Genomic DNA, 24,112 nt, shown 5'->3' with positions numbered 1-24,112 from the left:
ATAAAACTTGTTACTTATTAATACGTACGTATTCATTTAAGAATTTGAACAAAACAGACCGGAAAATCTCATATATAATTCGTATGGCTAAATTTAAATATCAGAACAGTTAAACTGTCTAATGTCGAATTTAAACTGACGTCCGGTGAAATTGATGGCGAAATAATATCCCGTGTAACGGCTATGATCTAAAAGTGTAATTCAGGAGGACGGTAGAGCTCGCAGTCCCGCCCCCGACCATGACGTATGTTGCGGTAGGTTGGAGCGAGAACACACTTCAATGCGAATGTGTTATATATCTAATGAATGCTAATATGAAGATCTCATCGGATATGTTCAACGTTTATGATTATTCTAGTTTGAATAGAATTTCTTACCAATGATTGTTTCAATCTCAGACAGCCCGATGAATGGAACAAGTCAATCGATTATAGATGATCGCGGATTGAAAATTGGGCAAGTAACTGTTTATCGAACACCGAAATTCGACTGACATCTTTAAAAGTTTCAAATTAAATTCCGGGACAGATATATCCCTCAATCTACTGTATAACAGTGTAGGTGTAGTATGTTACCAACAAGCGCTACGAAAATCTTTGTTCGAAAGTTACAAAATCCTAAAAAATATCGGTAAAGTTCAAAGTCAAAGGTTCGTAAACGAAGCTAAGAGCTTATTAACTCTCGACTCAAACGTCAATAGAACCCTTAGAAAACTTCAAATAGCCAGAGCATTGAACTCGGCTAATTCAGGTGACGGGAAGGGTGTTGAACTCCTAATAAAATGTAAAGTTTGTTTACAAACAAACCTAAATGGTTCCATTGAGTGGGCTGATCGCGAACCCTCGGGATTGCTTGGAGTCGGATTCCGTCGTATCTAGGCGAATCCCGGCCTTGAACTTGTGCGTGACGATCCCGGGACGATTACCTCGACGTTTTGCGGAGAATCACCGATTTACCGTCACCCACAGGGGATCGATTGTTAACACGAAACGTAGATACTGATGATTTTAGAAATGTCATCGACTCAACCTTTTTTTGCGTGATTGTTTTTTAATGAAACATTAATATAAAAAAAATAGCAACATAATTATGTAAATATTATATTATATTTAAATTCAAATAAAAAGGCAGTGTAGTGTATTCAACTAAAATAATAATTTTACAATCATGTAGTTTTATACATTGTTTTATAACAAAAGTAAATATTAATACTTCTTTTCCAACATTTTTACATCAATTTCGTCAAATTAACATTCGTTAAATTAATTCGAGGAATTATTTGAAACGAAATGAATACATTTATTTCGCCATAGGCTGACTTACACACAATAACGAACGTCAAAAAATTACAATCACAAAAAAAAACTCAACAAATTTTATAATAAGAAAACATTGAGACAGTAAAACAAAAACTAAAGTCTGGACTTACAAATATGCGGATGTATTCTACAAGGGTCGTAGACACATCGCAGACGCGAATCATGAATATAGAGCGATCATATTTATCTTTAGTACGTTCAAATACATATTTACCTTGATATAGAAATTTATTGTCTGTTGCAACTTATCAAATTTGCTGTGCTAGCACCATTTTAGTCCTTCATCTGTTAATCTCCCGCTGGGCTAAATTGATATGTTAGAATTTTTTTTCATTTTAGGATGTATTACTTACATATCGATCGGTATAATTGTTTCGTTTATTATATTTTTAATGTAATCTGTAAATTAAATAGTTTCACACTCTAATCTCGTTGACTCATGTAAGTTTGGTGGGTTTTAAAGGCGCATCTACGCCACGTACTTATTATGTATTATTAGTCATTGGAAACTGTTCTGGTGATGATTTTCCAAATGTGTGCTTTTTTTATAAAAATTATTATATACTGTTTGTTTCCATTAAAAATAAAATAAATAAATAAAATAAATAAAAATATAATTACAAGCATGCATATAATTACAACGGTATGTACCATCAGTACGAACTAATGGAAAACAAATAAATATCACGTTAGTAGCTGGTTATAACCGGCCAGAACCGGTAATCCGGATCAGTTGAAACACGTGTTTAATCGATATGCGACGTCCACCTGTTCGCGTTGTTCACACCATGCTACTTGTTTGAATAATAGTTTACAATACGTGATAATAAATGGTGGAGCGTTATTATCCGGATATGCAACCTTATCCAGTTCACGGTAACTTTTTCTAGTAGATATGTTGACATTCATATTTGTAACTTTTTCTTTTATTGTGGTCTAGAGATATATGTACGTACGATATATTCTAAATATGAAATATATCAATTAATCAATATATATTTTTTTGCAATATGATTTTTATTAAATTAATTTTATCTTAATTTAAAAAAATCATATTGCTAAATTAAAATAAAATTTTAAATTAGTTAATTTAAGTTGTTAATTATTCTTATAATTATTTTATATAATAAGAAGGAAAAAATTAAACGTATCATTTTTAAAAGTTTTGGAATTTATAGACTAACAATCTTACCAAAATTATGTCCAAAATAATGATATTTGAATATTTGATTTGAATGTCGAGGCACTAAAGGAGTATAAAAAAAGTATGTTAGATGACTATTTATTTGGGCCCTAATAGTCACAGCGTGATATTTGAAACATTCTGCATTCTTTTATCAATAAGCAACCCGTCTAAAGTAACAACTATTTATTTTGAGATAAGTCATGCAAATTCTTTATAGCGTTTTAAAACCAACTTTCCCACTTTGTCATACAAATTAATACGTATAGTTACAGCATTAACAAAATATTTATAATTTAATTATTTATAATGTAATAAACAAAGCTAGCAATTTAGCAGACGAATATAAAACATAGTTTGATAGTGTAAATAGAACTGACCTACCTCGCATGAAGTGGTTGATTATCAGGGCCGGGTCACTTGTAGGGCGCTGACCTTTGTTTTCTTTAACCTCTTGACATTTTCATTTTATTTCGCTTACACAATATATTTGCTACTTTTACGCTTAGATAACTTTAGTAATTGATAGTGATGTAACTGTATTTGTAACGTTAAGAGAGCGTTAAGCGTAAACTAATGACAAACGTACCTTTGTTTCTGTCCGTTTAATATGTATTTGATGAGAGTTATGAGAGCCAAAGTTACTGAGAGGTGAGCCTTGTTAGAATCTAAGCCCTAATGGTGGGCATGCCCACAACCTTCAGCCGAAATATTTACTCATTACTTTTCCTTGTCTCGATTATTTTATGGCTGACCTAAACAAAAAAAGGCCAGGAAAAATATATTTCGGATATTTTCTTCGATTATTTTCTGAAATTATGGAACATCAGGCGAAGTTTTCATATAAAATTTCGTTCCTTTTTCGCTAATTTCATGGGGCCGCAAATAAAAATGAGCTGGGTCTGCCCACAATCCTAAATCACGTCTGCCTTCCTCCAATGATTATTTCCATACCTAAGATGCGTGGTAAAACGTAAATCGCTTCAGCCTATAATATCCCACTACTGGGCATATACCTCTTTAGGGCTGTGAGGGAATAGGGTGTGAAGTCCCTCATTCCCCATTGCAAAGGGAGGATCCTCCGACCACACGGGCGTTGTGTCTGGTGGGCTAACGCCCCGACGGTTTTTGTCGGTTTCTTGTATATATATTCAATCGCTCTGATAACTTTGATATCGCGATGTAGGTTACGTCAGTTCTTAGTTCGGAGTTCGTATGTTGAGCGATAGATGTCGCCACACCTGTTTCCCCATGTAGAAGAAGGATCAGAGCTTAATCCACCACGCTGCTCCATTGCGGGTTGGCGGTGTACATTATAACAAACGGGACCAACGGCTTAACGTGCTCTCCGAGGCATGGTAGGGTGACCCACAAGGACCTCAGACATCGAAACCGGAAAGAAATCTTTCTACAAATACAAATATCCATCCCGAGCGGGAATCGAACCATCATACAGTCGATGTTTTAGGCGACTACTCGCAACACTACACCACTGTGGTTGTAGATATATGTATTAAACAAATATAAAATATACTATTAAAATTTTCTTGGCACTAACTCAAAATGAACTAACCGTATATAATTTATCGCGTTTCCGTCTTATAAAAGCACTAAACTTGATCGCTCGCTTCTACAATTTTACAACATTTCAAATCGATTACTACTCTACTTATAGATAAACTAAATTCATGTCTTTAAATTTTTTAATTTAAATATGATAATAGTATCACACTATTTTCGAAACACCATTTACAATTATTAAAAGTCAATGTTGACAAATAATTTCTTAACAAATACATGGCAAACAATTATGACAAATATTCTTGACAAATATAAAGCAATAATTTTTTCAAAATATATTTTGATGTCTCTACCACTTACAATGCTGTCAGTGCTTTGACGAATAAAACGTAAATAACGTAAAAAGACGTTAAACAATAGTCTTAGTTTTGGGCAGTTTAATGTTTCTGACTGTCTTAAATCCGTACATTGAGATATTATATATTTATTTTAAGTATAGCCTTCCAAAATTATGGTGCTAATTTGAACATTATATGCATAGTCAATCATTTACTTATAATATGGTATAAGTATATTTTCTATATGCTATGTATAATGAAGAGTTTTAGTTCGGAGGGTGAGATCAGAGTTGATCGTTCACAGGTCGAGCCACGTTCCAGTACACGCATCACGATCAACGGTTATCTTAATATTGAATTTGTAGTATCAAATACATATAGTTTTCAGAATACTATAAATGTGTATTATGTGTTAAATGAATTGCTTTGTAAAAAAACTCTTGTTAAGACTGTGTCAAAAGATACGAGTATCTTGAAGAAAATAGAACGATTTTGTTCTATATCCAATTTACAGATTTTGCTACAAGTTTACCAAGGAAAATTATATTAGTACACTTGTTCACAAATTAAATCTAAACATTTATACTATAGTGTTAATTTTTGATTGTATTTATGTAGTACTAATGTAAATCTAATTGTTTACAGGTCTTACAAGACATCAAGGTAAATATTTTAGTTTTGTCTATCTATCCATTTTTTGTTTCTCTTTCGTTTTAGCACAGCTTCATATTTTTCGTTGCGACTGTCTTGCAATTATTGCACGTTTATCTCTAACAATCGTTTATTTTTTTATTCTGTCACAATTAGCGTTTACTTAATACTTTATAAACATTTTAATTTTCTTTGCTCGTCTTTCTTATATTTAAACTAACACTGTATTAGCATTTTCAAATTATATTTTATAAATACATTAGGGTGTTATACAACAACAATTATAACAAAAGTGGAAGGAAACGAACTAATAATATTTTAGACAATGTTATACAAGTATGAAGTCGATTTGTATTAGGTTTGTCATAACATTTACAAAGCACTACCATATTATATCTGCGGTTCTGTTCCGTAAACACCCAAAATTTCCTTACTTAATCAAAATAGCACGCCTCACTTTAAATAAACTGAAAATACACGTTGAAAAGCAATGGAAGTAAAATAGTACAGCCTAGTATAGACAAATACACAAGGAGATTATGCCTTATACAATTAGTAATGATTAGATACATGTATGTATGTATATGGTTTCTTTGACCGTGACATGTCAAGGAATTTATTTAAAACGACTATAAAAAAGACTAAGACATATCACATCCGCGAAGGTTCGATACGACTGGGAGGCAGTGGGGGGCGGTCGATGGGTCGACGACCCCGGCCGTTTGAAGCAACCCCCACCCACCTCTTATTTATTTATTATTTACTCGTACCATATATATTGACAGAGGGGAGATAAAATTAAGAATATATATTTAATTTTGATACAAATCTCGGAAATATATAATATTAAACCACAGATAGGATTCTGTTTTTAGTTGTACAAGTGTACACTACTATTTTATATATCGGAAAATAAAAAAAATAGCTCTTCTAATCAGTCTTATGAAATCTCAACTACTAATTCTATTTTAATGAAGTGTGAGATATGCTAGTGTTGTAATGAAGTGATTAGGTAGGTTAAGTAGGTACTTCATTAATTCAAAAATGCATAAAATGTTACAACGCCAGACTCGGTTAATTCAATCGGAATCGGTGATTCAAATTAAAAATTGATCGGTTGAATTAAATATATTATTGAATGAAACATTTTTTTATTAAAAAATATTGACTGTACTTATGAGTAATCTCATGGTACTTTCTATAATAAAGTTAACCGTATCAGTGCTTTCTTACACAATAAGTTTTTTGTGTAATTAATCAGCCTAAGGACATGCCAAAATACATTTCTTACTCTCTTTATCACTTATTTATTACTTCTATTCTTTAGTTCTTATATTGGTATATAGACCTTGTGGCAGGTGGGCCGAGTGGCGGAAAGACACCACAACCTTAATAAAAGAGGCTGTTTGGGATCATAAGGATGTAGAACGTTAAAATGAAATAATTTAAATACATTCACAGTCACAGAAAATATTACATTTCGTAACTATGATTTAATGAAATTGACCAAGATTTTTCATATACACTATTTTGAAACCATGTAAAGGACAAATGAACCTAACCACCGTATAATGTGGCTATAGCTGTATGTTGACTTTAGTTCCCCTAAGATTAAGTAATTCGTTTTTAAAACTATAAAATTTTTAACATTGCATAACATAGCAGCTTTAATAACATATTATCCTGTAAAAACTGTGAAAATTTCAAGTGTCTAAATACTATCTTGCAACATAAAGCTAAATTAACAGTGGAGATTTAATGAGATAATGAGCTTTGTTTTGTGAAAAAAGAATTTCGTTTGCATCCTTAAAATACTTTAAAAATGTCATTAGTATTCAAATGAAACCAAATCATAAAAATACAAATAGAAATATGTGTTTAGTTGTACATATAATAAATGAGAATGATACATCAAGGACACATTTCTGCCCCAAGCATTTTTATTTTAAATGCAGTAACATTGCTTCGTCTTCGCCGTGCATTCTAAAATATAGAGCACACAAAAATAAAAATACTTCATTATATGATAATAATTTTTATATAGTTATTGTTTGCTTATTATATTAGACTTAGTATAATTTAACCAAATTACATTTGATAAGAAACCAACAACACGTTACATTTGATGAGAAATCATGTAGAGTCATGATCATGAACCAGAACAATGTTATACATAAAACATTAAAGAACCATCCCGTCTTGTTTCTACAATGTTTTTTCATTATTAAGTATAAACCGATAAAAAAATTAATTAACTTTGTCGATGGAAGTAAATTTCATGGATGCGTTAATCTATTAATTAATCAGGCCACTGCAACCGAACGTAATAAACGAAAGAGTTTCTGATAAAGAATTATAAATCGTAGTTTTTAAAGTTGAGGCACACGGTTTCGTACGGACTCATAACTGTACATAAAAACTATTTAACTTATTCTGAATTCCATAATTCTTAGCCGTAGAGTCCAATTTAGATGATTTTTGACATATCTCCCATCTCTTTTTATCATGTAGCTTCGTCCCACTCATACGACAATCGTTCTATTTACAAAACATTCAAAGCGAGGTTGCCATTCTTGCGCTGCGCTTGGGCCGCTGACGTCACATTTTCCGTCCCTCTCTTCGGAAACCTCTCGTCGCTTCCCGGTTACACTACTACGTGATTTAGTGATGGCTGACGGGAAAACGTAAAACAATAAACTGATTAAACTTCATATCTTCTTATACGCGAAGATTCTTAAAAAATAATAAAACTACTAAATCTTATTATTATTATTTTTTTCGTAATATTGATATGATCCATTGATATATTTTTTACTACGTTTGAAGATAATTTTTGAAGAAGAAAATTATACATACTAAAAATCACGCTGTGTTTATGTATTTTAAGCTCTTTGGAAGTAAAACTTCTTTAAGCACGCTTGACTTGGAGAGCAAGCTGATGAATGCGAGAGCGTTACGAAAAGTGAGATCGGGCGAGGTGAACGGAAGTTGAGAGGGAGATATAAGTTATTCAAGATGGAAAGAGAGAAAGTGCGTTTCGTAAATTTTACATGAGACGTGTGGTCTAAAGCACACATGTTTTTTTTTTCATTAAAATAAAAATCGTTCTTACACGATGAAATAAAAAGCAATAGTAAATACAATACTCGTCTATTAATCGAAGGATGTATTCCAGTATTTCCTAGTCTTTCATATAACTCTTGTCCCTTTTGTTCGATAACTGGAGATTGTCGCTCGGGGCGCTCGGAGCGAAGCGTATACCTCTAAATACAAACTGTTACGAAATTTGCATCTTATATGACGTTTGTAAAACATTTATAACATACAGGATGTTATAAAATGAATTATGTTATGAATTGTAACGAATGTTAAAGATTATAATTACAAATTGTATTAAAATAAATACCGAAGTTTTTTGATAAACTTCGATAGTAAGTTTAAATGGTAACTAAAAAATTGACAAATAGAAATATAAAAATTAAATACTGTACTTTTTTACTGCTAGTACGGATTGCATCAGCTTACATATATTTATTGTATTGAGTTATTAAGAGAAACCTTTTTTTTATTAAACCTACTTGGTTTTATTTACAGGAATATCAAAAAATTTTATTTCACAATATTACACATATGTTTTTACAATTCACAACTTAATAACTAAATATTTTATAAGAACTAAATCATGTCAACCATTTTTTTATATCACTTACATTTAAAATTGTCATCTATAAGCTTAAAGGGTACAAATCCAAATATAGCGTTAAGTAGACAATCGTTGAGGAAAACTGTTGATAAAAATTGTGTTTGCTGGCAAACGAAAAAAAACCGACTTCGATTAGAGCCGCAAGTAATACAACGTAGTTAGGCGAAAAAATAGTCAAGTAAATATGCGTTATCAAAGATTACTCCAAATGCTGTAATCAGATCTCGATGAAATTGAAATGTGACCACATGATAAACATCGGCTTTCGATTAAAATAAAAGTCATCAAAATCGGTACACTCAGTAAAAAGTTATGCGGATTTTCGAGGGTTTCCCTCGATTTCTCTGGGATCCCATCATCAGATCCTGGTTTCCTTATCACGGTATACTTGGGATATCTCCTTTTTAACAAAAAAAAAAGAATTATCAAAATCGGTTAATAAAGGACGAAGTTATCCCCGAACATACACATATATATATATATATATATATATATATATATATATATATATATATATATATATATATATATATTCGGTCGAATTTTCACTAACAAACTTATATCTTATGAATTTAATATAATGTTTATCGTAAGTCCATGTTGCATTTATGCAGTAGTATTAAAACTTTGATCGATGAGTCAATATCTCCATATCAAAGTGACGCAGATGTTTGGATATGGCCAGCGGATGTTTTAGTAATAACCAGCGAATATTAACACAGCGAATGTTATTTATTAAACATTATCACTATTGTTATTAAAATTAACTGTTGTTGATCGATGGCTACTTATTATGAGTTTAATGACATACAGATACATTTATTTTTTAACGAAATACGAAGTTGTATCACTTAAAAAAAAAAATCAAAAAGTTTTCACTAAATAGTTAATTAATATTAATTAAGTATATTGTTAACAATATGTAACAATAATTAAAAAGAAATTTGTAAATTTAGACCGTAAACGACATACATAATTGTTAAGCAAAAAAAAAACGAGTGTGCTTTAGACCACACGACTGAAGTAAAACTTACGAAACGTAACTTTTTTTCTATCTCCACTAACTTATATCTCCCTCACAACTTCCGTTAGCCTCGGCCGTTCATACTTTTCGTAACGCTCTCGTCACGCATTCACTAGCTTACTCCCATAGTCAAGTGTGCAATTCATACATGAGAGAAGTAAATCTTCTGAGAAGTCATATGACGGATATGACGGTAGGCTGTTGCTGTTTGTTCTATTGACGGTGCAAAATGCGTCGCTTACGCGTTTCAAGCAGTAACGTATTCTCATTGAACTATTTACGCTAGTAATTATAACTCAATGCGTATTCTATCTCATTCTCTCACCGATTGTAAAGATGTTTCACTTCAAAAACAACAAAATTAAAAAAAAAAATTATTATTATTCATTTAATGAAACAACTTTTTTCGGATTTTATCGCGGTTTATTAATTTTTGATTCCCGACGTTTCGGATACTTTACAGCAACCATACAGCAACCTTTTCAGTATCCGAAACGTCGGGAATCAAAAGTTAATAAACCGCGATAAAATCCGAAAAAAGTTGTTTCATTAAATGAGTAAAATTCGCGTAAACATTAGAAAATAATATTATTATTATTTATTATTTATTCAAATATTTAGTTTTTAAGTTGTGAATTGTAAATAGGTATAATTTTTAATAAACTATTGTTATTAAATTCAAAAAGTCTTCATAAAATACGAATGTCGTTTTTGTTACTAATTAAGCTATAAATAATTAAAATACTTTTAATGCTATATTCATCATCTTCCTGCCCTTATCCCACTTATGTAGGGTCGGCACAACATGTTCTTCTCTTCCATTCCTTTCTATTATTCGTCACTTCAGTGCTTACTCCTTTCTTTCTCATATCCTCACTCACACAATCCATCCATCGCTTTTTCGGTCTGCCGATCGCTCTTCGTCCTTCGACATTCATCCCTAACATTCTTTTACCGACATAGCGGTCATCCCTCCTCATTACATGCCCATACCACGCTAACCTATTGACTTTTAATGCTATATTAGACTAAAATAAAGAATGGTTATAATAAATAATATGATGAGTTTAAAATGCGTAACATACCTGGGCAACCAAGCGAAACTTAATCGTAACACACATTTTTATCGTAAAACTATGTTAATTACTTACAATGTCATACTGACTATATTATATTATACTATATATATTGCTCTGCTGTTAGAGACTCATTCATAAATACCGAAATACACCAGGAAGCATAAATTAAATATAATATTTCCGCATAGATCCAATATTAATAAGGTATCGAAATTGTCGCTTTAAAGGTCAAAAAATTATTGAAGTCCACGTAGTAGTGTAAAACTACTACAATTTATTCTAACTAGATCGCTAAACTAGGTAAATATATATTTCTAGTAATTTGTACTTCGTTGAGTACTGAAATTCTCCTCATTGTAACTTTTTTTTTTATATCACTAGGTCGGCAAACAAGCGTACGGCTCACCTGATGGTAAGCGATTACCGTAGCTTATAGACGCCTACAACACCAGAAGCATCGCAAGCGCGCTGCCGACCCAATCCCCAGGAACACAATACTGCTTGAAAACAGTATTATTTTGCTGTGATCTTCTTTAAGATCGAGGTACTTCCCCAGTCGGGCTGCTCCATATTTTGAGCAGGGAATTCCTGCTGTGCCCTACCAAACACAAAACTTTACAAAACTTTTATGATTGCTACTATAATCCTGGAAGTCAAATTCTTCTTCTTCAAAAAAATTACCTTCTCAAACAAAAAAATAACTTCAAATTCTCATTTTAGAGATTTTACTTCTCAAGTAACAAAAACATTATTAAGCTTTATAATATTAGTGAAATAATTCAATAATTTAAAATCAATGTAACTTTCACATAAATAACCTGAATACAGATTGTACCTATTAGAATTGACTCCGAGACCCATAACAACGTAACGCGCGGAAGCAATCAATCCAAGATCATAATAGACTCAACTAGGAAGGTTAAGGAGTCAATCATGTCACAATACGAACAGCCTTCGAGCTATTTAAATTGTATCAATGAATGACATAATAATGTTCAAATGTTTTGATGTTATATTTTCGTAATTTCCTTAAGGGGCTACACTACCTCAGCTCGAATTCAGATTTCACCCGTACTAAATACACATGAGAATTAAGAGCACTTGGTTGTTCATCGCGCGAATTATATGTATTTATTCCCACAAACATTATCAATAGTTATTTTTTAAAAACGCAACATATAAAATGTTCGTCATACTTATTTCAATTACCATACTTAATCTCAAGTCCATAACTTCTATATTTACTAAGATATTAAGGTTTTAAGTTTTAATACAAAAATAGAGGTAACTTTGCGATTTTTTTCTATCGAGAAAATTTTATGGAATCGTGTTTTCGAAACATATAAAAGATAGTTTATTTCCTGAACTTTACCATACATAAATTTTAAACTTAAATTTTCAGTAGTTTGGAAGATATGGACATCCTGCCGAGTGGAAAATAAGCAATTTGAGGTAGCATACACTCTTAATACATACCTATGTCAAACTGTCAATTGTAAATTAGTTTTCATTTAGGTACATTTTTGAATTAAAGTTCTTTACGCACGCTTGACTTGGCGAGTAAGCTGGTGAATGCGTGTCGAGAGCGTTACGAAAAGTGTTATCGGGCGAGACGAACGGAAGTTGAGAGCGAAATTTAAGTTAGTGATAGAAAGAGGGAGTTACGTTTCGTAAGTTTTACTTCAGTCGTGTGGTCTAAAGCACTACTGGATATTACATAATTGATTACTAGGGTATTTATGGCATATTGAAATTATATATATTTATTACATAGTCTTTAAATACAAGATTGAAGTCTCATATAAAAATAAATGTATTTTAAAAAACCATATTTTTATACAATTAATATGTTTAGCATAAATATTACTCTTTACTAAACTTAATAGTTGAACGAACACCTTGAACATTTTTTACATTAAATTTCACAAATAAAATCAACGAAGTCAAATTGATAACCTCCTCTTTTTTGAAGTCGGCTAAAAAATTAAGTTTCGTTCCAATTTAGGTATTACTTACATTCGCAAGAATCAAAAAAGAATTGTAAAAAATAAACAAAAATTTATATAAAGACTATTTTTATAGGATTTCCTAAATAATAATAAAATACTAGTTAGGCATGGACTCTATTTTAAACTGTATAAATACGTTTTTAATATAAACTCTGTAAAACCATTTATGTTAACATAATGAAAAATATTATCTAATTTACAAACTTTTGTCAGGGGCACCAACTTCAAAAAATAAGACCTTTGATAGAAAATTTCATTTTTATTCGATTATTAACTTTCTTTAATATTTTACAATGTTTACCGACTTTAATTATTTTTTTATGGCTCTAATCTCTTATACAATCTTGCAGTATTTTAATAATGTTTTTTTTTTCAAGAGATCTCAAATAGGAACTTTTAATACATATTATTTAGAAGATTCGAAAATAATATGATAATTAAAAGTAACATATGCGTTTAAGTAATGAATAGTTAGTATTAGTGATTGAATAATAATGGGTGGTATGTTTCATGAGAACAGCCATTGACATCTTTGTAAAGAAACTGATAATGATCTCCATCATTATTACGCAGATTCACTTGAAATCAAACACAAAGACTTGACCTCCTTTCTATGTCTCTTCCCATAAACAATCTTCGATACATCCGAACAAAATGTACAATTGTTAGAAAACCTATGTGCATATCTCGTGTATTTATCTCTTTCATTCATAATACATCTGATAGAGATAGTATGACTTGAAATATAGCCTCTTTTCCATAACAATGAATACACATTTTCATATTTTTCCTAGCATTTTCCAGTCATTTATATAAAACTTAGAAAACCAATTTAAAATTCGCAATTATATTATCAAACACATATTGTATTAATTATTAACGATATTAAATATAGGGGTACGATTTTTAAGTATTTGCACGACGTTTATGCAGGAAAAGCATAATAAATTCAGTGCAAACGATAATAATCTTTAATATGTAAAATATAAATTTTCATATAAGAATGCATTACTGCGATCTTTTCGAGCACTCCCGCCTTGGGCAGGAATAAATATCGGCCAACGTGGTTACACACGTGTTTTGACCGTTCATACGCCCGAGTCACGTACGTGGGCTCTAACTGATTATAAACCTTAACTCAATGAGATAAAGCTCATATCTGGCTATAATTTCATGCTAGGTACGCAATGTGGGTTACATAGCTTTATCATAGTTATTGATAAGTTATATTCATGGTTTCAAAGAATAGCGTTTAATTTTTAACACGTAAATATTGTTTTAAGCTTTAAAATTAACAGGATAATAAATTTGATCAAAAATAATTATTTGAGATTCTTGTTTAGTTATTTTATAATTAATATAAATATTATGGCATACAAACATTTAGAAAACGTTTAGTCGTGGCTTGAAATTGTAAGTCTATTTGAAATTCGATTACATACATGCTTCAACTACTCCTATTACTAGAACTAGAAAAAGAGAACCCGCGCTCATAAATCTACAGAATTATGTCTTTAACTCCCTTATAAATCTATATTACTTGTAAAAGAAAAAAAAGTTTTGACCTTAAATTTTGTTATTAGAAACATATATTATGAACGAAATGAAAATCAAAATTTATTTTGAAACGTACAACAAAGAAACTTCCGACCCGATTTCTCGCGCCGAACAAAACATGTAAATTTGTAAATGTCACACATAAAATATGATTACGAGTAAAACAATAAATGTTCCTAACATAACATGTGCTGTTACGATGTTTAATAAAATTGAACGATATTTTCTTAGACTTGGTATAAATTTATTCTTGATATAAAGTTATTTTAAATTAATTTTTTAGTATTACACGTTTCTAGTTTATACAACTGGGTAGGCAAACAAGCGTACGGCTCACCTGATGGTAAGCGATTACCGTAGCTTATAGACGTCTGCAACACCAGAAGTACCGCAAGCGCGTTGCCGACCCTAACTCCAATCCTCCCAGGAGCTTTATTCACCTTACTTACCACAGGAACACAACACTGCTTGAAAGCAGTATTATTTAGCTGCTACCTTCTGTAAGGTCGAGGTACGGGCTGCCGTCCCCGTTTGGGCTGCTCCAGATTTTGAGGGGGATATTGCCTGCTATGCCCTACCTCAGTTATTTTACCCGTGACAAATTTTAGTACAGATATTCAATGTAGACTCATTTCTATGTGTGCATGTTCTTGCAAATAAGCAACTGTGATTAGTACGATAGAAATATGGCAGCCGTCGTACATGCAACACGTGTTCCAATCGTTTCGTCGTCTGATATCATCAATCCTCATATCAGTTAGTAAAATATAAAATAAAACATTTTACTTGACATGTTTGATATTTCCTACCTTTTGTTTTATAGACCTAATTACTGCATCTACTATATGTTTGAGGCATACATAACCCAAAAGCAAGATCATTTGAATAACATACAATAGCTTATAAGTGTAACTATATAGAATTTCCTTCTATATTATAATTAAAAACTCAATCAAAAATATCCCTAATCTATCCCTCAATCCCCTAAGCCAAACTAACGATATTTGCTATCAATTTGAAATATTAATATTTATCACTTCATTTTCTCCTCCGAAGTTTTATCCTCAGCGCCCAATTAATTTTCAATTTTCTATTTTCATATAGTGTACTTTCATGAAAAATGTATACCAAATCACGAGAACCAAAAAAAATTAAATATTAAACACACAAAGCAACGACTTCGCCGCTGAAATCAGCGTTTTCCATTTAAAACATTTGAAAAATAGCTGAATAATATTTTTGTAATGAGAGTCGTTTATTGCCCGCGGCGCACTTTGCCTAAAATATGACCTTTCTCTGTCGCTATATTTACATATATTCGCAATTTCAGGCTTTTTACTATCCTGTTTTATCAAAGATCGTGGTGCGAGATTAGCATTCTCTCGAGCACATTTTAAACTTTATCTTTTTTATACCCTGTATTAGATGGCTCTAAAGAAAATATTTTAATTTTTAAAAATTGTAAGTTATTTTGCTTAAAAATTTTTTCAATAGTTTCTTTGATAATTTTAGTAATACAACAAACTTAAGAATTTATATAACTTCTAAATAAATATCTTATAATTCCTAGTACACGAAATTTTTGCTTAACTATTTTTATAAAACAACCGGAAATTCCTATAATCGATGACTTACCACTGACGGTGACTCGTCGATTTTTTATTTTTGCTTTTAATTTACGCGATGCCTTCTCAGAACAGTCAATTTTAATTAATTTCTTTTATTTCGTAAGTCTTGTATTGTAGGAATTTGATTACTATTTCAAAATAGATACCATTGTCAGGAACGATTATGATATAATATATACAAACTTCATAAGTCACTTATTTCTTTAGCGTTTGTTAACTAAGATAAATAAAATAAAAAATCGGCAAAAATTAAATTGTAAAAAATTACAGCTTATCAAGTACAAAGTATTATTTTTTCCTTGGGGCTTAATTTATCGTGTCCTATTTTCGCTGGGCCACGGTGCTTGTGATTAATTAGCTATTTTAGACGGAAACCATCGCTTCTGCCGATAACACTATCTAACGAGGTCGCGGATACCTTCGCACGTACGTTGAAAAAATAGAAATTTATTTCAAACTACACTATCATAGGTACTGTTAGATTTCATATAGGTAAATTTGTACATACTACACTTATATAGCTCGCATCATGATGTTTTATGGCCTCCAACCTGCATATTAAAGACTTTACTTCACTTACATTTATGGACACTATTCTCTTCGTTAAGCATGGTTTTTTAAAATTATACCCTTTTGAAACCTTTATAAAAGCCTTATTTTTAACACAATAAGGCTTTTTTAATCGTTTCACTGTAATCCGATATTAACTAGGCCAAACCAATATACCTTGCTTTATGTTATTAAGAAGAATTTTCCGACGACTGGTGTATTTTCTTGATCAAAACTTACACGTGTTCTGTTAACTCATGAAACTAACCCGTAATTATAAACTATACCACAATACATACACTAAATCTACACAAACACTGTGATGTATCGGCCACATATCATATTTGAAAAGCAAATAATATCTGAAATTAATTCGTAAGTCACACAAAACGTTTAATTTACGCGTTTTGATACTTTGCCAAAAAGATCAAAGTTAATGTGACCTTCGCTGGATCGGACCGGGGTTTTCGATACACCTGCGCTTCTTTATGTATAGTTTACTATGTATTTATAAAGAAAACTTATGTAGCTTGCACAATTTGTAGCAAACGGGGAGTGAATTTCGTTTTTGTTTGTTTTTTTTTACATTACATATTAAAATATGTAGAAAATGTTGTTGTTACATGGATAAAAGTTATGTAAAACAATGACAATTTACATAACATTTCGTAAATTTACCATGACGGCAGCCATAAAGGCAATTAAAATTAAAGCTAAAGGCGCTTACACAAAGTTACACAAAAGCAGAGTTTGCAGGGTAAGTTGTGGCTCAACAATGATCTTTTGTTTGTTGTTAATGGACGGCCTTTGTCGCTCAGGCCTAAATTTTGACTTATTGTTCTCAGTGTGCATACACCTTTTGAGGAATTTAATTTAATTGAATTATCTTTTCCTCTGAACAGCGTAGAAAAGAATTAAGACCAAGTTAAAAATCCATTTTTATTTATTTATTTATTCATTTATTAAACTTTATTGCACACACAAAAAAGAAGATACATTTTAAAACGATTAGATAAAAAAACAAGTAATGTATGCAAAGGCGCCTTATCGCTTATAGCGATCTCTTCCAGGGCAACCTTTAATAAAAGTAGTATATGAAAAATATATAAATATATAATCCATGTATGTAATCCATGTCATTACTTTATTTTACAACATAAGTATTATAACTCGTACGAATAAAAAAATATATTTTAATTTCAAGCACCTATTTAAAATTAAAATTATATAATCAAATAATCCTTTTACTAATTTTAAGTCGTGGGCGTTTCATTACTCGGTAATTTAAAATAAAATCGAATTACATCCAGGTAAAAAAGAAGACTTTTGTGCCGAATAATATTGAAAAAAAAAATCACAAAGACTTTAGGAGGTTCCCATCATAATTGTACGATCTCCAATAGCAACCATTTATTAAAAAAAATCCAATACTTACGCAAATCAAAAAGCAATGATGGAAATATGATAGGATAATAGAAATAAATCCAATTATAACTAAACGCAGCGCAGGCAGCTGCTGTCCGATTGCAATATCTTTAGCCGTTTAATGATCCAAAAGTACACTTTTTTTTACGGTTCATGAATCTTTTATTATCTTTCGTCAGGTAAAATTTTATAATTCAATATGTTTTTAAGACACGCAAAGTTCAGACCACCTAGCACGATCCTTTAATAATTTATATTATCTTTTTAAATATTCGTACTTAAACAACTGTTATTTAAACAATTATGTTTACTAGTGATCGCCCAGAGGTCAAAATTCGACCATAATTCAAAATTTAAATTAAAGAAAACCAAAAAATTGTGAAAATAAAAAACCTTTTTTAATTTTTTTTAATTTGGCTACAAACTTTGACAGTTAACAAAATACTATAAATATGCGTATAAAGGTATATAAATGCGTGAGTTTTAATATATATTTCTGCATAATTAAAAAAAAAATATTAGCATTCTGCACTCGTTCTCTATAATAACTATACGTGTGCGAAATTTCATACTCCTCCGTCCGCGCGATTTTCGTAAAAAGGGTAAGGGAAGGTTTCTGCTTTACGTATTAATATATAGATATAGATATTTGACGTCTAATTTATATCTGGAAAGGAAATACGAATACTTAAAATCTTAAACAAATTTCTTTTTTAAACAACTTCATAAGAGGAAGTTCTCAATTCGTACGTACGTGTACGTTTTTTTTTTTTAATGTGTTACCTCAGACTTTTTACTGGTTGTACCAATTTCGTCGATTCTTTTTTTAATCGACAGCTGGTCCTTGTCATTTAGATTCATTTAAATTTGATCGAGATCAGGTAGGTTAGACAAGTAGGTACTTTTTGAGTTATGTTTAATATTGTGTATTTACTTGTCTATTTTTTCCTCGGCCTACGTTGTATTACTTGTCGATGTAATTGAATTCAGTTTTTTTCGTTTACGATCAAACATAACTATGGTAGTTAGGAAGTCTGTTGAAAATACAGTACAGTACACATACATTTATTGAAAACTTTATAATACAATAAACGTAATATTTATTTATTTATTCCATTATCTTACATGTACATACCACATAATTATGTATTCAGTTAAGTAAAAAAATTAATTAATTTAATTTTTAATATACTTAAACACAAGCATTGTTGAGTTATAAGAGCAACGGTCCGAAACGGTCGTAATCGTCTCGCGGTGAACGAACACAATGACAGAAACAACCTAATATTATTTCGATTGTACTATTGTTTGCGGAACCGTAAGTGTATAATCAACACTAATTGTATCGCAATTTTAGTGTTTTTTTTCTCGCTCAAAATTAATTTTGCGTGAAATACTCTTTCAATCATTATAATTTATGAAACAAAGGTGTTTTTCTACAACACATTATTTTAATATCTTTTGTAATGTTATTTAATTTCGTACTCGTGAAATTCGTACTATTCGTTCTAACCATGCTCTCGAACTATCTCAAACTTTATAACAGTTGGTTGAAACTTCGAGGCATGCACACAAACCGCACAGACAATTAATTGAAGTAACTTTAAATTATTAAGTAAAAAATATATGATCTTATATGATATCCATAAAATTAAATCACAGCGTATTACGTAATTATTCCGTAATTTCCTTCTCTCGTCGTAATTTAATAATCACGGCAAATTGGAGTCATTACACCTTGTAATATAATATAATGATACGTGACTGATACGTAGATCTTTAATATTCTATCTCCTATTTGATGTAACGGGCGTGTAGGGGTCGCTGGCTGGTTGGTCATACTAATCAGGGAACTACTAAAGGAATAATCTTTAGAGATGTTAGAGCGACAATGTTCAGTCATTTATAGTCTTTCTAGAGACGTTAAATGTTAAAATTATGGTATTTTTATGTTCAAAAATTTGCTTATTCAATCTCATTTTTCATCTTCAATCCACGATCCACTTACATATGTAATAAGTAGGTACTATAAATATAATTGAATAAAGCATATTTTTAAAGTTTATTTAAAAAAATCTGTAGTGTTATATAAATTAATTACGTATTAAAAATACAGTTTTACCTCAGTATTTTTTACTAGAGGCTTTTAGAGATTTTTTTCTAACTAGTTAAGAAGTTTCTTTAAAAAGCCTTTTTTTCATTTCTTTATAAACATTTTCTCAATTTTGTCTTTGTCAAGTAAAAATTATTATAACAGTTTAAATTTTCTGTTTTAAAACAGACATTTTTTATTATATATTTTTTGTTTTACATTATTTCTTATATCCAGAAAATATAAACGATTCTTATTTACATACTTAGGATTATCATTACATGCATATATATATATTTCATTATATATTTCACTACTGTATCATATACTATACCTATACTTCTCAATATATCTTTTTCTAACGTTTAATACCTTTCTCTTTAAAATGTTTGCACATAGCTATAAACAATACATTAAGTGATTAATAAAAAAAACTAAAAAAACTTATTATAATATTAAGTACTATCACTACCTATTAAGCATTTTTCACTCCTTTGTTGTCCGATTAATAAACGCTTTTATTTTAATTATTTATTACAAGTACATGCATATAACATGTACCTAACGTCTCCTCAATATTGCAGAGTTACCGTGGTCGTAAGCCATTGGGCGGAGGAGTGTCGTCCGCGGTCGGGTTGAGCCCCGGAGTGCCAGCCTCAGCTTCCCCAGGACCCGCTGCGCCAGCCGCACCTAGCCCTGCTCCAGCCACAACGCCAGCTATGAAACAGGAACATCCCAGCCAACCCATGGTACGTACATTTTTTTTCTACATTTTCTTATGGTAACAACAGTGGCAATAATAGGAGTATTGCTTGCCCGTTGCCAACTCTAGCCTCTACCCTCCCTAGGAGTTCAGTTTAACTTACTCACCACAGGAGCATAACATCACAACACTACTTAAGAGTAATGTAATTGTGTCCTGCAAAGTGCCATACATGCGTACGATCGACAAGTGTGTTGCCAAACCAAGCCGCACCCTCCTCAAGAGCTTTGACTATGTTACTCACCATGTGATCACAACACTAATTGAAAGCAGTATTATTGAAGTAAAAGTTCTTTACGCATGCTCGACTTGATCGGGCGAGGCGAACGGAAGTTGACAGGGAGATATAAGTTAGTGAAGAAAGAAAGAGAATTACGTTTCGTATATTACTGTAGTGACAACTAAAGAAGTTTTACTTCAGTCGTGTGGTCTAAAGCACACACTTTTTTTTTGCTGTGATCTTCATTCTCGTTGTACCCATTGGTATACAGTCTACAAATGACGCAAAGTATGGCAACGTTTCGTGCACTAATTGATAGACTCTGAAATCACGATAGCTTTATTTGTTTAAATTTTACAACCATTTCCAGAATTTCAACTTTATCTTGACGAGATAAAATCAATTCTTATAAGGCAGTCAAAGTCGCCTTTAGAGCATTTATTGGTGTTCGCACTTCTGCATTTTTTTCGTACCTACAGGAACTAACGAACTACCTATAATATGCTGAAAATTTATAGATAAATATGGCACATACTTTGATGGATTTCATAATTTTATACGTCTTTTACGTTTTTTTTATTCTACATAAACCACCGATTTCATTTATAACGATCAAGGAGTTGGTTCATCATCATCACTTCAGCCTACCGCAGTCCACTGCTGGACATAGGCCTCCATAAGTTCGCGCCAAAAATGGCGTGAACTCATGTATTTTGGCCATAGTCACCACACTAACGAGTTGGTTGTAATATTGTAAATCACTTTTTACTAGTTGAAATAAATATAATAATATCATAACTTAACGATGAATATTTACAAAATATCATCTAAATTAGAGATTGTACTGGGCGACCGAACTGAAAAAAAATGTGAGACTAAAACCGTAAGAAAAATATATAACGGAAGTGACGTATTATCAGTCACACGACTGTATAATATGACGTATGTAAAACCGAACTTATTTAACATTAACAGCTATAAATGTTTGGCGATTTTTTAAAATAAAATAATGAATTAAAAAATAGCTATCATTGAGGCGTGGTGTCTATTTGTATAGTCTTTTTATTTAGAAGTATCGTAAATGGTAAATAAATATGGCGTACTTTCGACCACAGAAAATTAGAGTAAATGGTGTAATTTAGTAAAGTGACACAAAGAGCAAATGAATGAAGATTACTAATAAGCCATAGATGAGAGAAAAATTCACTTTATATTCAAAGATTGTTGAAATTATTTTAAATCTTATAATATATTGAATATTTTTGTTAGTAATTAGCAGAGGTAGAGTATTATGAAAAAAATAATTTATAGTTAGCAATTATGGTATAATTTTAAGATCAAGAAAAAATGTTGTTTTGAAAATTCTAGAGAATAATATTTAAATCATTATTACGTTACATAAATTCTTGTCTGTGAATACTTAGCGATGCTGAAGGGAATTTCTCGCAAATAAAATATGAGAGGTCTCGTCAAAGAAGTTGCTTAATCTGTTTGTCTTTACCCTATTATATATCCTTTTGGCATGAAACATTGTTAACCGCTTTTCATAATTATAACCCAGTTTGTACAGTTTAATTGTGTTTGTTTCTTTGCGATTTAAGTCTTGAAATAATCTTATTTTGTATATTCAATTCAGAGATTCGTATTTATTCAACAAGTCTTTACTTTTTAGCTTTTGTTTTTCTTTATATTTAATAATTTATCAACTTTTATTTTATTGATAAAGTACTATTATACCTATTCGTTTAACACATTTTTTGTTTCTTAAAACCAGGAATAACATTAACAACTTCTCGTTTAATAAACATACAGCGGAAAATAGAACCTCCTCCATTTTAAAATCGGATAAATAGAAAACATATATAAACAACGTAACGTAAGTAACATAACAAAAAAGTTCTTATAGGTGATTTGCAGATACTCCTCCGAAGTTCGCGCAAAGCCGCACCCAATTTATCGCTTCCAATCGAAACTTAACGCATTTTATATCGTTTGCAAGTAGTTCTAAATGCGAACATTTCGTGCAGTTGTGAATGTCGCTTTCGCTTATATGCTATTCGCTGCATGTTATTTCTAATATCGAATCTCGAAATTCCAATTTAACTTTAAATTAACAAACAGCCAAGTTGTTAGTAATGCTATCGAAATTTTTGAAGTTTGTTGTTAAGTATTTTCAAATAATTTATGTGCTTACAAATATAATAAGAACTACATTCCAAATCGACTTTAACAATTAAGTTCTTGTCGTGGCAGAACGTTCATTAATGAAATTTCAACTTTCCAAGGTACTGTTTTGTGAAGAAATTAAAATCTTCGAAGTTTAACTGCTGACAAACTAATGGTGTAACGTATTTGTTCGCGGCGTTTTCATTATTTAACGTACGTTTTAGAATTTAATCAAATACTTTACTTTGACAATATTAAGAATCCTACTTACTTTTAAATGAAATTCCATTCGAGCAAAAATTTTTTTAATAATGCTTAAATGTAGGATAAAATTAACCATATTTACGGCTACGACTAAGCGTAGGGATAAAAATATAAATTATATTTTAGAAGAATATTAAATACCAGTTCGCAATAAAACTCAGCTTAAAAAAAAAGAAAATAAATAAATTCTAAAGAAAATTGAGCTCCGTTTATAAAAACTTATATTAATAAGTTCTTTTTCTTCACTAGAAAATATCTCGCAATGGGTCGTCGACAGAATATAAATTAAATTGGCTCGTTGTTAATCTCTCATTTACAATTTTTTTTTAAGTTGAAAAATCGATATTTTAACTTATAACTGACTATATCTATATTATATAAAATTCTCGTGTCGCGGTGTTTGTAGTTAAACTCCTTCGAAACGGCTTGACCGACTCTCATGAAATTTTTTGTGTATATTGGGTAGGTCTGAGAATCGAACAACATCTATTTTTCATCCCTCTAAATTTTAAGTGTAGTCAGTCCACCCCTAATTTTTTTTTTTAATTTTTAGACTAATTATTAATTCTTTATTTTATTATGATTTGGTATTGAAAAATACATACAACCCTAAATTTTCAC

The 24,112-nt window shown here is 30.8% G+C and overlaps 1 protein-coding gene across 1 annotated transcript in view; it reads left to right on the top strand.

The window, feature by feature from the left end:
• LOC123654186 (DNA N6-methyl adenine demethylase-like) overlaps window positions 1-24,112 on the top strand; it is a 116,866-nt gene that overhangs the window by 83,764 nt on the left and 8,990 nt on the right. Inside the window, exons 4-5 of the mRNA XM_045590109.1 lie at window positions 5,007-5,024; window positions 20,663-20,827. Coding sequence (XP_045446065.1) covers window positions 5,007-5,024; window positions 20,663-20,827 — 183 coding nt within the window. The remainder of the gene's footprint in view (window positions 1-5,006; window positions 5,025-20,662; window positions 20,828-24,112) is intronic.

This window comes from Melitaea cinxia, chromosome 6 (assembly GCF_905220565.1).
Source record: "Melitaea cinxia chromosome 6, ilMelCinx1.1, whole genome shotgun sequence".
In the NCBI taxonomy this organism is placed as follows: domain Eukaryota; kingdom Metazoa; phylum Arthropoda; class Insecta; order Lepidoptera; family Nymphalidae; genus Melitaea; species Melitaea cinxia.
Note: the sequence above shows the minus strand (reverse complement) of the source record. Positions and strands in the feature narration are given on the sequence as shown.